This window comes from Monopterus albus, unplaced genomic scaffold (assembly GCF_001952655.1).
Source record: "Monopterus albus unplaced genomic scaffold, M_albus_1.0 scaffold126.1, whole genome shotgun sequence".
In the NCBI taxonomy this organism is placed as follows: domain Eukaryota; kingdom Metazoa; phylum Chordata; class Actinopteri; order Synbranchiformes; family Synbranchidae; genus Monopterus; species Monopterus albus.
The window spans coordinates 1,810,759-1,825,503 of NW_018128006.1; the positions used below are offsets into that span (position 1 = coordinate 1,810,759).

Consider the following 14,745-nt stretch of genomic DNA (forward strand, 5'->3'; position numbering starts at 1 on the left):
TATCATTCAAAATGTGACCTAGAGTTTTGGTACAATGGAGGAAACCCCTTTACCATTGGATGAAGGAGGGCCAAGGTTTTTAGTATAAAATTGCTAAATTAGCAACAGGTGAGATGTCTTTATATAAACACAATGTAAACTCACATTTTAAAGAAGATCCGTAAATTAGTTTTTCAAGAATCATGACTAAAATAATTTTACAGTGGTCTCATATAGACGTCCCATGCAAGGACACCACTGTCTGTGTTATGGGCCAGCTGATTTACTGGCTGATACCCACACCCACCTCTCTTTGGAGCTATGGACACCATTTATGACTGCTAGGGTTAGTAAATATGGCATTTCTCATCTTTTGATTATATTTTGTCCACTTGTCACAGTCCTTTTCTTACACTCACAGACCACCACATTAACGTCACTGCACTGAGGAGCCGTTGACAGGTCATGGATGTCAGATGGTGGGCTGATTATTTATGGTTTTGTATTTAATCCTACACAGATTCATATAGAAAAATAGTGGTGCAAAAAATGCCCTATGTCACTAATCCCTCATCACATTACTGCTGTCGCTCATCAAATTATCAAAACAATGTAGACGGGCTGGAACCACATACCAACACTGGACTGCTACTGCAAACCCACAACAGCAGCATCTACTATACAAGCATTCACCTTGCCAGGCTTGCAGACAGCTGAAGGCAGGGGGGGCACCTTCTCCTGGGAGTTTTAGCCCACAATTCTCAGCCTTCCTTTAGCCCCTTCGTAAGCAAACCTCCTGAAAACAACCACCACACAACCACCAGTGCACATGAATGAGGGACTGCACTGGGCAAACAGTTCTGCACCACCAGGCCGACACGCTTTCCCAGGTTCACTTGTTCTCCTTCAGCTTCTCTGTATTAAATTAAGCAAACTACAGCAGTACTACAAGGCATTATGTTTAAGGAAGAAGAGAAGTTAAAAAGTGTGTTAGCCAAAAGCAGAACAGTAAAGTTGAATGGGATTGTTCATACCCTACCTCACCATTCTGGTCGAAGCCTGCCACAGCCCCTTGCATCAGCAGCCTCAGATCTTAGTAATCCAGCACTGGGCACTGTTACACAAGGGAGGGCGGGAGGCAGCGAGGGAGATATAGAGACAAAAGGGGAGGGCGGTGGGGGCTTGTAAAAGTGTTACTGAGTTAAACAGAGTGAGACAGAGCGAAATGACAGAAGTGAACAGGGGAGGGGGGGGTGCTTAGCAAGAGTGCTGGAGACAGAGAGAAACAGGGCGAGCGACAGAGAGAGAGCACGAGGGGGTGGAGGCCTTTTAATCTGGGATTTGGACGAGTGTGAGCAGTCCTGATATCAGCGCTCGTCAGTGCTATCAGCCCCCCCACCCCAGATGCATGACACAGGTGCTGGTTGAATGGTCCAACCCCCCCCCAGCTCTACTCTGTTAGCTTCACCTATTCTCCACCTTCAGATCAGTGGCTGTGCTCCAAAACCCACAGTGTGATCTGGAAGCTCGCACAGCTCTCTCTGGGTGTAACCAGGGCACCTTTGGGTGCTGTGTCTGCGAGAGCTACAAGGTCCCTGCTCTCTAGTTGCTAAACCAACAGCTGTGTTGCCTGTGCCTAGAGATTACACCTAATCGTGTGTGGCGTAGTTGCATCGGCTCATAGTTAGCTCTCACCAAGCTAAACCTCCCAATCCAGCCGTGCGACATCAGGCTACTCAGTTTGCAGGGGTGGGCAAGGGAGATTCACAAATGTGTTAGAAAACAAAACCACACCTACAAGCTTGCAGGAACAACCAGGTAACATAAGCTGACTATTCACAGTTTGTCTTGTCCATCAGTGGCGAAAACAAGGAGCTGGAAGTCAACCAAACTGATGTTCAGAACATGATCAAAACAAACACCAGCTCTTCTAAAAATCCATCATGGGGCTGGAGAGCAAAAACTAATTTTAGGCCAGTAGCATTGTTTTAGCTTCATATTTCTCACAGAGGCAGCCAATGTTTTAACCTTTTGACTTCCCCAGTAGAATGATACCAGGGGAAATGAAACAATGAAAAATAGTTTCCATTCTACCAACAGAACACAAACAAGAAAATTACTTAATTATCCTCTTTCATCTTATATCTAGAAATCATTTCTGGGACATTTCAAGAAACCAGAAAGCACCCGACCAGTGCCACAGCAAAATGGTCTGAAAACCTTTAGAAATGAAAGATTTCAGTTTCTAGTTTTTAATAAAACTTGCAAAATTGTCAAAAAAAAGTGTTTGTTATTGTTACTATAGGCTGCTGAGTGTACAGGGGACCGCTGAGCAAAAATGACAATTTTAGCCACAGAATGTAATATACAACAATAATATTTGCAAAAGGTGAAGCGGTGAACCCTTTAGGCCTCCATATGTTGTGCAATAATTCAATATGCTGCTTCTTTTTTTTCCATCACTCAGTGACTCCCACCTCATTATCTGCTGATAATTAGTTTAAATGCTTATTGGCTATATTTGTCTAGATACCGTCAAAGAAGTAAAATAGGACACAGACTTATTTTGACACGTAGTTCAATGTTTGCACCCTTGTGATACCGGGCTTTGCCAATAATTACTATTAAATGTACATTGTGGGGTGTCCGCAGTTAATCACACACAAAAAAAACCCTTCATATTTTAAAGCTAATCACTTGTTAAATAATCTGCCACAGCATTACAACAGGATTAGGACAATAAACTCAGACTGTGTGACATGACTGATGTGTAGCACTGCAGACCGAGCTGATTTTGAGAGGCGTTTAAAAAGCAGACTGAACAGCATGCCCTTCCTGTACAACCCCGTATGTATTCTCTCTCTCTCACCCCCCTCCTTAGATCATGACTGCAAGAGTGACTCAGGGTTTTCCAAGAATAGGATTCCCTTTGACAAACAGCAGGCGCCCCGACTCCCTGCATCTGGCCTTGGGCAGTGAGAAAGAGAGACAGGGGACAGGACAGATTTCAGATCGTATGGTTTTACATGACAAGACACTAACGGGACACTGTACAATAGCAGAGGCAGCTGCAGGTTAGGCCTCAGGCTGGTTAAGGGGAAACGGGTCCAATGTACATCCAGTCACCACTCTACCCTCTTACATAATGTCTCAGGTTCAATATAGCCCTTGTTGGCTATTTAAAGCAAGCCCGTCTGGGCCGCACCGACAAAAGCCACAGCGTAGCATGAAAGGCTCTGCTCGGGCTATATTTGTCACAGACAAGCCCTGGGGTGTGGATTTTGGTAATGCTGCAGATATTTTTAGGCCAGCTGATGATTCTAGATACTTACCGAGGTGCAAAGCCTGCACACCCAGCCATCACTGAATATTTCAGCTCTCTGTAGCACCAGGTGGTCAGATTAGAACAATTAGCTAAATAACTTAGTCAATCACCGCGCATGTGCAAGCCTTTTTTTTTTTTTTTTTTTTAAAAACACTTGCACATATAGTATGTAACCAACCAGAGACTGATTAACAAAAATGCTATTGGTGACATGACAAATGGTCAAAAGCTTTCAGGGAAGTTAAACAATTGTTTGAACATGTAAAAACAACTTGTAGTACAGGATATCCATAGTTTGTGACTTTTTGTAGGGAGTAAACAGGACTCGTCAAACACGGTAAAAGTGGCTCAGTTAATAAATAACTGCTGTGTTTATTTCACAGACATCTAACTTTTTCTCAACAGACAAACTGGAAACCACACTTTGTTTCCAAATCTGTGTTTGCCAATTCAGGCAAGAAGCCCAGTATGCTTTTGCTAGTTTCGTGATTGAAATCTTCATCATTTTGATCCTCTACATACAGCTTCTGTTGTACAATAAACCAACTTTTGAAAGTGCAGTTCTCTGTAATCTTGCCCCAACACATTTCTTATGAACAAGGTCAAACTGTTTTGATGCCCCCTTTTTTTTTTTTTTTTAAGTGGAGAATCACAAAATTGCCTTCAACGAGTGGGATTTCACAGTTTAGAAAACAGGAACAGCATATTATAGATGTGGTCCAGTTGGTCCATAGGAACATGTTACTGATCATATATTGAAAGCGAATATATGGTGATTGTTGACTAAGATTTTCCACATCTCATTTATTGTGCAAAGGACAAACTAGCTTGAATGTTTAAGACAGCACGTAGCATCTTGCATGCACCTGAAGTGAGGCTGTCCTGTTTCTGGTACCTGTTGCACCTGTTGATAAATGGAGAAGTACAAATACTGCAATATTTTAGTTTAGAGGTTTGTTCAAAAAAAGGTGAAGGAGTAAAGTTTTTATACAATATATTACAAATTTAAATTTTCATTAGTTCTTGGAAAGAAAATCAGAATCGACATGTCAGAAAATGAAGTCACAATTGCGTCTCTAATTTAAACCACTGAAAGTGATGCTCACCTGCAGTAAAGAGAAACCCCATGTAGCAAACACAGTGTTAAGCAAATTGCTTTTGTGACAAACTTGCCAGTTTACCCAAGCATTGATCCGCTGTCAAAAAGAAGTTATTTTAAAGTGGTAAATCATAATAGAGGCCTTCACTTTGTTCCACTTTACCATCCTACCCATTTCACTGGTTGAATACAGTGAGAGGACAGCACTTCTCAGTGAGTTACATTCAACTGAGCATGACTTAAAGTCATTTATCCAAGGAAAAGACTCCAAAACAACAGCAGGTGAGGCAGTAAAAGCCGGATCAAATCTGAGCTTGGATTTAAATGGCTCAGTCTGGGAGGAATGCAGCTCTGATAGTTTACTGGTATTTTACATAAACCTGCAAAAGCAGGCCCAATTTCCTTAAATGTTTAAGCACACCACGATCATGAGCAGGTAGGGCTGACAACTTTAATGTTCTGACAACTTTAATGGTTGGTTTGGAGCACTCCTGGAAACGTTGGCAGCTTTATCTTATTCCTCCACATGGGCTGTTGTTTTCCTGTGGGCTTATCGAGCAAACTGACTCACTGTTCTCAGCTGGTCAAATGAGCTTCAGTGACAGACGAGGTCTGTTCCATAAACAAAGGGGCAGCAGAGGTGGTTTCCAATAGTGGAAAGTTTGTAATACTACACGGAATCAACCAGCAAAAATAAAAATGGGACACCAGTGTAAAATAAGCCTGCATCATTAGCCTATTACTCTCTCTGGGCCCGAACTCACTTGAATGCTCAATTATGTTGATAGTGCAATTACACAGAATTCTTAACCTTTCATAAATCTTTAAAACAACAAGGAGAAAGTACACAGAACCCTCCGGCCTTCTTGAAGTGGGGAGTCTAAGTGATATCATCATCAAAAGGAGAGCAGGTCGGTCACAGCAGCACGGCAGCACGCATATTGTTCCCCTGTGGTATGTCAGCTCAGGAAGCACAGACTGAGCCACAGAGCAACAGTCGTATGTGTGTCAGCCAGCGACAAGCTATGGAAACTAACAGAGAAGAAAACAGTTTTGGAACTTTGTTTCAGTGTTTTCCTCCTCTGTTCTTACTGTAGCCTGCTGGTGGCTTTGGCCCTGTGGCAACTCTAGTGATAAAGTGGGAAATTACTGCACCAGTAGCCATTTTGTTCCACTATTCCCACCGGTTGCAACATATCTTACCCACCAGAATTATAATTTTGGACAAGAGGGCACCACTAGAGAAGCTTTTACAATGGTGTCTAATGATGACAACTTTTACACAGTGAGTGAAAAGTGAAATGAAATTTTAAAGGTAATAACCCAAACCTTCTATTGTATTAGTCAAATGACTGTTGGTTCTTTGTACAAAAATAATCCTCTTACTTTATAAGAAGGACACGCACAATTTGTTGAAGCGCTTCATCTGTGTATTCAGGTGCAGCATGAAGTAAATACAGGGGATAATCAAGTCAGGAAGACCTGCCAACATCCTTGATGAATAATTAGTTGCTGCAGCAAGTTTACAATGAACCTGATAGTTTATGCAAAGCTGAGTCATACACACAGTATCACTCTAAACAAAACTGTACATATTTTCCTGTAAGCAGCTACATGAACTAATGCCATGGACCAGGATTACGGAAATTCTGTGTTGTAATAGTGGAACTTTCCTTTAATGCCCCAGCCGGCCCGACGGTTGGGGCATTGAGTGAAATGCTTCCAAACTCACTTTGATGTATTGGAGGTTTAAGCCAGCTAGATTCTATTGTGGGGAAAAAAAAAAAAAATCCTATTTTTCCAAATAACATGGCCAGGATTCAACAGCCTTTGTTCTGTCAGAGAGAAGTCAATGGCTTTGTGTATTGTAAAGCTGGACTAATCAGCTGGCCTTTGAACCTCAACATCACTATTTCACCATCGCAACTTTACCTCCCATAGGCATACGGGGCACAACAGTCACATGTCAAAAATTATGATACAAAGCGTAAGCTAGCGGTAGACTAGTTGTATCAACTCTAAATTCTGACTGCCAACACTGCATTTTATTAAATCTCCAACAGCCATAATGGTCAAGAGATGACAGAGTGCTGAAATCAACATTTCAGAGGTCACCTTGCATAAAAATCTTGATCGGGAAGAACAGCTGTTACACTTGAAAGGACTACTAGTTAGGATGTGGACTAGAAACACGTGTCAGAATTTAAATAGCTGCATTTTACTGCATCAGTTCACATTCCACACCAAATGACCAATAACAAAAACATTTCAATTCATCATTAGGTTACTTTCAATTACACGGCAAGTAACATTAGCTTACTGTTTACAAACAAGTACCTCAAAAGGCCTAGCTAGGAGAACAAAAATCAGTCTTTATATGAACCAAAAAGTCAAATTCCAAATTATCACTGCATATTTGTTTCTATTGAGGTTTACGGTGTCCAGCACAGCTTCCCGTAGCTCTTAATTCCTCACAGCTAAGATAGTCAATGCTTCAGTGAGCTCCACAGATCATTACCACAGGTGGTTAATAATATATAAGAGAACAGAGTTATTGTTGGGAGGCAGAATACACACACACACACACACATTTACTGACTAACAACACTTAGCAAAGCTGTCAGCTTAAACAGACTATTAGTTTCTAATGTTTTGGACTTGTTGCTTTTAAGCTCCATTTGATAATAACATGCACTTGAATTATTGCTAAACAATACATTAATGGAGACCTAAAACTTTAGGTTTATCTGGTGTTTCACTACAGTACCCTTTAAAAGTTTGCTATGGACTGAACTAAAATGCTTTCTGTGCAGATCCACAGGAAGCTTTAAACCAGTTTACTGCACTGTGCAGAAAGAGACAAAGACAGGGCAGAGAGGAGAAACACACAGCAACACACTATAACAGTGTAAAGCCTAAAATAAAAACTTGCTCTATGTATGGAAGAGGGCATGAGTAATGTTCATATTAAATGTAAGCTCTGACTTAGCTGCAGCTCAGAAATAAACCCAAAACACGTGCACAAAAAAACTCAAGTGAATGCAAACCAGGTAAACAAAGCTAACTGATGCTTAACTTTACTTCAATTCCGGTTAATTCAATTAATTAACGTTAATTCAATTCCACTGCAGCAGGTAGCTATATTAAAGAAAACTCCGGGGTTCAACCAAAGCTTTTGGTCACCACTAGTCCTACCGCTATTCTAAGCAAAACCTGTTGATATACCTCCATGCTAATTCATAATTAATATGAGAAACACACAGTGAAGTATCCTCTGGTGAAATTTGGGATCTGTGCTATGGAAAAGGTTGAGGCGCCCCTGCTTTCTGCCTTACTTCAGTCTCACCCGCACAATCTCTGAGCGCTTGTACAGTGTAAAAAAGCCGGTAAATAATAAAATGGGATTAATGACAGTTTGAAAACACAAACCCGACTTTACCTGCGAGATGTCATAGCAGTTTCTGTAAGCTGTCAGCTGTCCTTAAACGTTCCCTTCGTGTCTCAGTTGAGTCGCTGACAACAGTGTGAAATCTGTTGAATCTGCTTGTGGAGCCATACATAACTGAAGACACGGCTTCCGGTTGTCCCTTTCAAAACAAAGGCCTCATTTCAAGGCTAATTTAACGAGAAATCCGTAGCAGGTGAATTTAATTACCACCTTTATAAAACAGCCCTCCTTATATTATGTTTGAATGTTGTTTATTACCATATTTATTTTTTGCTATAACTTTCCCACCTATGCACAGCAATATTTATGCTTAATATTTTTTTTTCAACATTTATTTCTAGTCATAAAACGAAATGGGCCATACGTAATAATTTATGTGGCATAAAGAAATGTCTCGGATTACAAATTTTGGCTTGTACTTGTACTTTTTTCTAAACTAACAAATTCGTAGTATTTTCAAATAGTATATCTTGTTGTTGTAGCCAGTCACATCTAAATATTTGGGTCAGTTTACTTATTATATGCAAACGTGTAATTTACAAGATTTCTTGTTCGGGTAGTGTAAACTAAAGGCTTGTTCTCAGTATTAATTAATTTATTTTTGTCCATCAATTTATGAACCAAACAGTAATGAACACTGTTTTGCTATTGTAAAGATCTGCTGTTGTCTTGTGAGGAATAAAGCTGGTCTACACCTTCTCTCTTGTTATAGATGGGGCAACCTCCCAGCTCTGGAGGATGGTGGAGGTGGTGGGGGAGAGGCATAAGAGAGGCAGAGTGACACTGACATCACCACCTTGTGGTTATCAGTGTGGGTTAATCTACTGGGGGATGGATGGATGTGCTTATGCAGTTGTCTGTGAGCCCACGGGCTTCACATCTATGGATTTACTTCTTCACTGTTTGGCCCAGTTGCAGCCTACAGACAAACACTGAGATGATAGAGTGGGAATTTCTCCTCTCTGTGGAATTTCTGTTGTCAAAGTGCCAGATGCAATGTACTTCAGGCAGGATAGATAGGAACTGAACATTGGGTTTGCTGTTTGGGTCTGGTGAGCAGTTCAAATGATTCTGTCACACAGTGGGGGGGCATTACTGTCTGATCAATATGGAGGTGAAATTGATGAAGAGGGTGAGAAATAGCTTAATGCTGGAATAACACTGAATGCACATTTCATGTTTAATGCTAAATGTGATTGATACAAGACTGAGGGACTAAAAAACAAAGTCATTACCATTTGTTAGGCAGGTGAAATGCCCTTTGTATATTAGGTGTTGGTTTAAAGGATAATGGGAAATGAGTTTTTGTGCCTAAGGCAAATATTCTGGGAGATAATTGGGGGAAACACTTTGGCTTCTGCATGCACTAAAAGGTCAGGCAAGCTGTGTTTAATGTATTTTTCTGTTGGGAAAGTGATTCCAACTAGTCATGACATGTTGTCTGGTATTGTAGTTTAAGTGCCTATTAATTTGAAAAGACACTGCATCAACAAAAATAATGAACCTTTGAAAAATAAGAATGTACACTTGATGGAAAACACAACTCAAGCCAGTTGCAAGAGTGTCCTGATTGATTTTCAAACCATAGGGAAATGAATAGAAAACAACTGATACCTGTAAGGGAAGCAGAACATAGTCACATTTCTAAAACAAAATAGTGGGGTTAGGGTGCTAAATTGTTACTTGTGATATAAAGTATGTAGAAAATACATAATTTGTAATGAACCTACTACAACATGCAAAACCACTGATGTGATCATTAGTGGAAGAAGACTCAAAATTGTAGTAGTGGAAAAAGCTGAGCTGCAGTAGTCACTTTTTATGACCATGCAAACGGATGTCCTGTTGAGTCTAGGAGGGACAAACAGAGTCACAAACACAAAGCCTAGTTTCACACTCACAGTAATGTAAACCAGGATGTCCCATCTACCCTGAGGTGGCTGCTTCTGTGGGCTTGTGGCCTTTGACCCCTGCCTAAAGCTTGAAAAAAAATCTGGAAAGGGAAACAAAGAGGACTTATACAGAGACTGCTGCAGCTGGGCAGCTGGAGTCTTGTCAGGGAGAAAGAACTTTTATTACCATTTGGACATAAAACGATAAAAAGGAGCTTTATTTCCCAAAAGAGGGTGAAGTGTAGTATGATATGGGTGAGGTCTTTTATTTTAGGGGAGCTTCTAAGTGATCTTCTAAGAACAGTTTGCACCATCTTTGATAATGTCATAGTTACTGTTGGACTCTTGGGCCTGTGCTTGGCTCAGGTTGGAATATTTGATCAAATTTCATCCAGAGAGACTGAGTTTGTTGCATAATTCAAAACTCCACTTTGACACTTGAACAGATTTCATTCCCCAACATGGAAAACACATCTTAAAATATTTTGGCTCCCTTGGAGTTCTTGCTTTTGCTGCATCTCTGAAAGACTCACAATATGAATTGAAATGAGCTTTCAGTGTCGTTCTGTGAATCCTGTGTCCACCAAAAGGCACCCCAGACCATCTCAACCCTCTTGCTCCCCAGGACGCCGATAGCAGCAATCCTGTATTTTATTATGTGACTATATATATGGATGTCCTATTTTGTTTTGAGATCAATTCCTATTTTAATTGAACAACTTACAGTTATTAACTTGGAATATGTCTTTGCCCAGAAGGATCACCTACTGGACAAAACTATTTTATCTACACCATTTCATAGAGTTTTAATTAACACAACAGAAGATCCCAGTGTCCTTCTCTGTCATTATCAGGGAATATTTTAAACTCATTAAATCTCAGGCTTAATGAAAACACTCAAGACAAACCTAGGATGTGCTGAATGATGTATGACACTGTGCAGCAGCTGCTTTTTTCTCTTGAATTCTATGCTTTCAATTAACAATATCCACCAGAGATTGCTGTAGGCAATTTAAAGTATAAGACATAAACATTACTGCAGCCAGAAATGCTGTGTATTGATGTACATACAAGTGCTGTGGCTTAAATTGCTTGTGATTTGGAAAAATGCTGTTTTTTCTTGGACGCCTCAGTCAAAATGTGCAGAAAACACTCATTAAGACAGACCACAGATGGAAGTCTTGGCGTGTGATTGCCTCCATATATGCAGGTGTCTAGAGGCAAAGCAAGCAATGAATAGGAGACACAGTGAATTCATGCAATAATTGAGTTTTTTCAACAAGTTGTACTTAAACAATTTCTTAAATGTCCTGGATCTGCACATATACAAAAAATCCTCTTAGGTGGGGTCACTTCCTTATCATTAGATAGCTCACTGATTACCTGCAGAGTATACAACCGCTTCAATGTCACATTCCTTATTTGTTATTTGTATTGAATTGTCCTAGGGCAAACAAAAAAGATATGAGCATGTTCACTCTCTAGCTTTCTCCTTCAAGCCAAATGGTGCATGCCACATAATTGCCATGTCAACTGTTGGCTTCCGGTTGTGGCTTGTCATGCCCCACATTGACTGTCTGTACCTGTGTGCAGTCCACTGTCAAATAAAGGCAAAAATGTGTTTGATAAAATAAACTACTACTACGCAAGCCAAAAATTTAATTCCAAAATCAAAACATGGTTTCATTCAACAGATATGTAAATTTGTCATTAACACAAAAGCTGCAATATTTTCAGTCTCAGAGAAAACAGGTTATAAAGTTGCTGATTTTCTGTATTGTTCTGATTGTTAAGAACATTCATGAACAGGATAAATCCAACAACAGACTGACTTATTGCCAATTGTTTTCTGTGTCTCCATAGCCTGATACTTATTCTTCTGTGCGGCAGAGCTAAGTTGGTGTTCAGAAACTATTAAAACACACCAAAGAGTCACACCAGTGAACTGGCAGCTATGATCCCTAATTATTATGAACAAGGCCATAAGTTCAAAAACTCAACATCCACTAATTAGCGTTGTCTGGAGAAGACTTTCTTCAGCTACGGTTTCCAATGTCAAGAATTAACTGCCACCCTTTACATTGAGCCCTGTACTGTATTTTGAGTCAAAACCACATATACCACCCCGGCACCATAATACTCTAGCAGTAGTTTTCATTTGCAGCTCAAAATCTGCCCAAACAAATGCACTATTTACTGCTGCTTGAGTAATATTTGCTAAAAACTACAGTGCTCTGCTGTTAGGAAATGACTTAACCTTTTTTAAAGGCTATATTTGTGACCCAGTTTTAAACATGAACATCTTCAGAAGGAACTTGGGGTTACGAGCAACGGACAGTGTACGGAAGTCGGAAAGTACTGAAAGATGCTGGGTTTAAGCTTTTTCCAGAGTTTACTGACAATAAAAATATAGAATTACACTACACCACCTTACCGTTTAAGATTAGATTCAGCGAAATGCAAATCAAGTTCAGACAACGACAAAATCAAGGCAGCTAACAAGACGGAGCTCTGTTTGGTTGACATTTTATTTCATGGTGGTAGGAACACAAGACAAAGTTAGTAATGTTCAGGTCATGCCAATCTCTCTTGGTGCACTGCCCTTTGAGGAGGTTTGCGCAGTCAGACAGTAGTTTACAGAGGCCAGACATGGAGGGTAATCCACGTGTAGACATAAATAAGAAACAGAAAGAAAACAGATTCAAAAAAACAGTAAATAGAAGATTTTTTTTGTAAAAAGCCAGAGGGGTAGTTTGCTGAGGCCCTCTGCAATTTTTTTTGTGTGTGTATAGCATTATTACTAGCATACTAGTCATTATTAATTTGTATTACTCATTTACATTATGGGGATGAGGCTAATACACTGGCTAAAGAAAGGAAACAGTTACATGGGTGATGTTTTTGTCACCCGTTTAGAGTTGGGGTGACATGTTTTTAAGGCAATTCATCGTTTCCACCCAAACCACAGACTGCAACTGTCTTTACTGTTCTAGAGTCCATCTAAATACACAGGATTCTCTTCTGTAGTAAGTGTTACCCCCTGAATGGGCCAAATGCAAAGTACAGTGTGGTAAAATAAGACCAGTAAAGGTTAATAAGTGAGTGGGGAAATTAAAATGTGTCATGTGAAACCAAAAAAAAGGGGTTTTCCTGGTCTGGTGTGGACACTCTGAGCTTGACTACATACAGCACAGTTATAGCTTTGGGGCTACCCTTCCCCCATTGTACATAAGTGTATCATCGTGTGGGTGAAAAGACAAGTCAGACATGATTCCAGTGTATATTACTAAAACAAACCTCCACAGATCACACAATTGCTAAATTTACACTTAAAAATTGCAGGGCTGTACAAAACAAACTGCTTGATGATTTAAAGAAGGGAAACACAATTAAGAACTTAAGAAAGAAAAAATAGTACAAGACCATTGACACTCAACCATGAACAGGCATGATTTTGGCTTTGAATATTGCCAAGGTTCTCATATCAAAATGAGTGTCTGTAAGTCAGTCAGCGCAGCTTATTGTGGTTCAGCAAAGACGACTCCACATTGCATCAGTTCACTGAATGCTACCAAATTTGCACTAGTGATACAAACTCATGCGTTGCTATGTTATTTTGCAAGTACTGTAGGATAATGCAGGTCTTCCCATTTCTGTGGCTGTTATGGCTTTGACCGGTCACAAAATCACGTTCTTCTCTCTCTCAGCCAAAAAAAAAAAATAATAAAATAAAAAATAAAAAAATAACCTCATCCAGGAATGCTCCTAAGTCAAACAGGAAAGGAAATTAAATCTCTGGCAGAGTTTTGTTGAAGCTTTTTTTGTGTTGGCTGTTTGACAGTATATTCCCAAGAGTAGTAGCTCTCCCCTTGATAAGATCTCTCCTCGCTTGCTTTCAGCCTGTCCATTTCTGCAGTCTTTGCCCTCAGCACCTCCTTAAGGTCAGATATGGTAACAACTCTTCTCCTTATGCACTGTTCAAGGTCCTGCAAAACTAACTGCCCCCAAGAAAAATTTAGAAAAAAAACCAAAGGAAAAAAAAAAAAAAAAAGATACAGAAAACAAACAAGCATAAAACGTCTGAGCTCTGCAGTTTCTGAAATCACATCAGCGGAAATAATTGTTGTGGTCAATGCAAAGACAAAGAAGAAAATGACATTTTTCAAATTACAATTTTTTTAAAGAATAAAATGAAATAAAAAAACAAACACAATCCAAATTCAAACCAACACTGTAGAAGTGCATGCATTTATAGTGGTCATCACTAGTTCGTCTGCTGATTGTAAAACAGAATGCACAACAGTACATGTGACGCACAACTCGTCAAAGAGAACCCATCTTACATATTCACAGTCTCAGGTATTTATTTATATACTCTATATTTATATATAACATTAATTCATGTCTATGATTCATGTCTTGACATATGACTAATGAAATGCGAGTCATTGTAGAACACAGCGCTCTCTCCGTCATGTCGGGTTGCAGTGTTAGTGAGTCATATTTCAAAACTAAAGGCTCTGATGGGTTTCAGATCAAGTGGATAGTTTTTCTTTCTTTCTTTCCTTTTTTTTGCTGCAATGAGATGGGGGTTGATCAAATGGTCGACTGTGTATTTTCTTACTGAAGCAGCTTGGCTGATATTTGAAAAGTCCCGTTAGGCAAATACAGTGGACTACCAGAGCTGAACACAGAGTTTCTTGATTGTAGATGCCAGCTGGCTGCAGCATCACAGAACTACACACTGGCTATAGCGTACACTGCGTCCAGCTCTCATGGGGGGAATGTATGTCTATATATACAGTATCATGTATAGGCCATGCTTGGGGAATGTGGATGGTGGATATGGCACCAAGACAAGGCAGTAACCAGAGATCATCGGCAAGGTCCACCATCGTTCAAGTAATGAGCGAGGAAAAGGAGCAGGCCTTTTTCTAAGTTGGCGTTTGTTTTAAAACAACAAAACTGACGAGATTAAAATATCTCTTTTCCACAGAGATGC

At 39.9% G+C, this 14,745-nt stretch overlaps 1 protein-coding gene across 1 annotated transcript in view; it reads right to left on the reverse strand.

Moving 5' to 3' along the window:
• ptpn11b (protein tyrosine phosphatase non-receptor type 11b) overlaps positions 1–8,020 on the reverse strand; it is a 34,281-nt gene extending 26,261 nt beyond the window's left edge. Inside the window, exon 1 of the mRNA XM_020612576.1 lies at positions 7,843–8,020. Within this exon, the coding sequence (XP_020468232.1) occupies positions 7,843–7,856 (14 nt within the window). The 5' untranslated portion in view covers positions 7,857–8,020. The remainder of the gene's footprint in view (positions 1–7,842) is intronic.
• Positions 8,021–14,745: the final 6,725 nt, after the last annotated feature.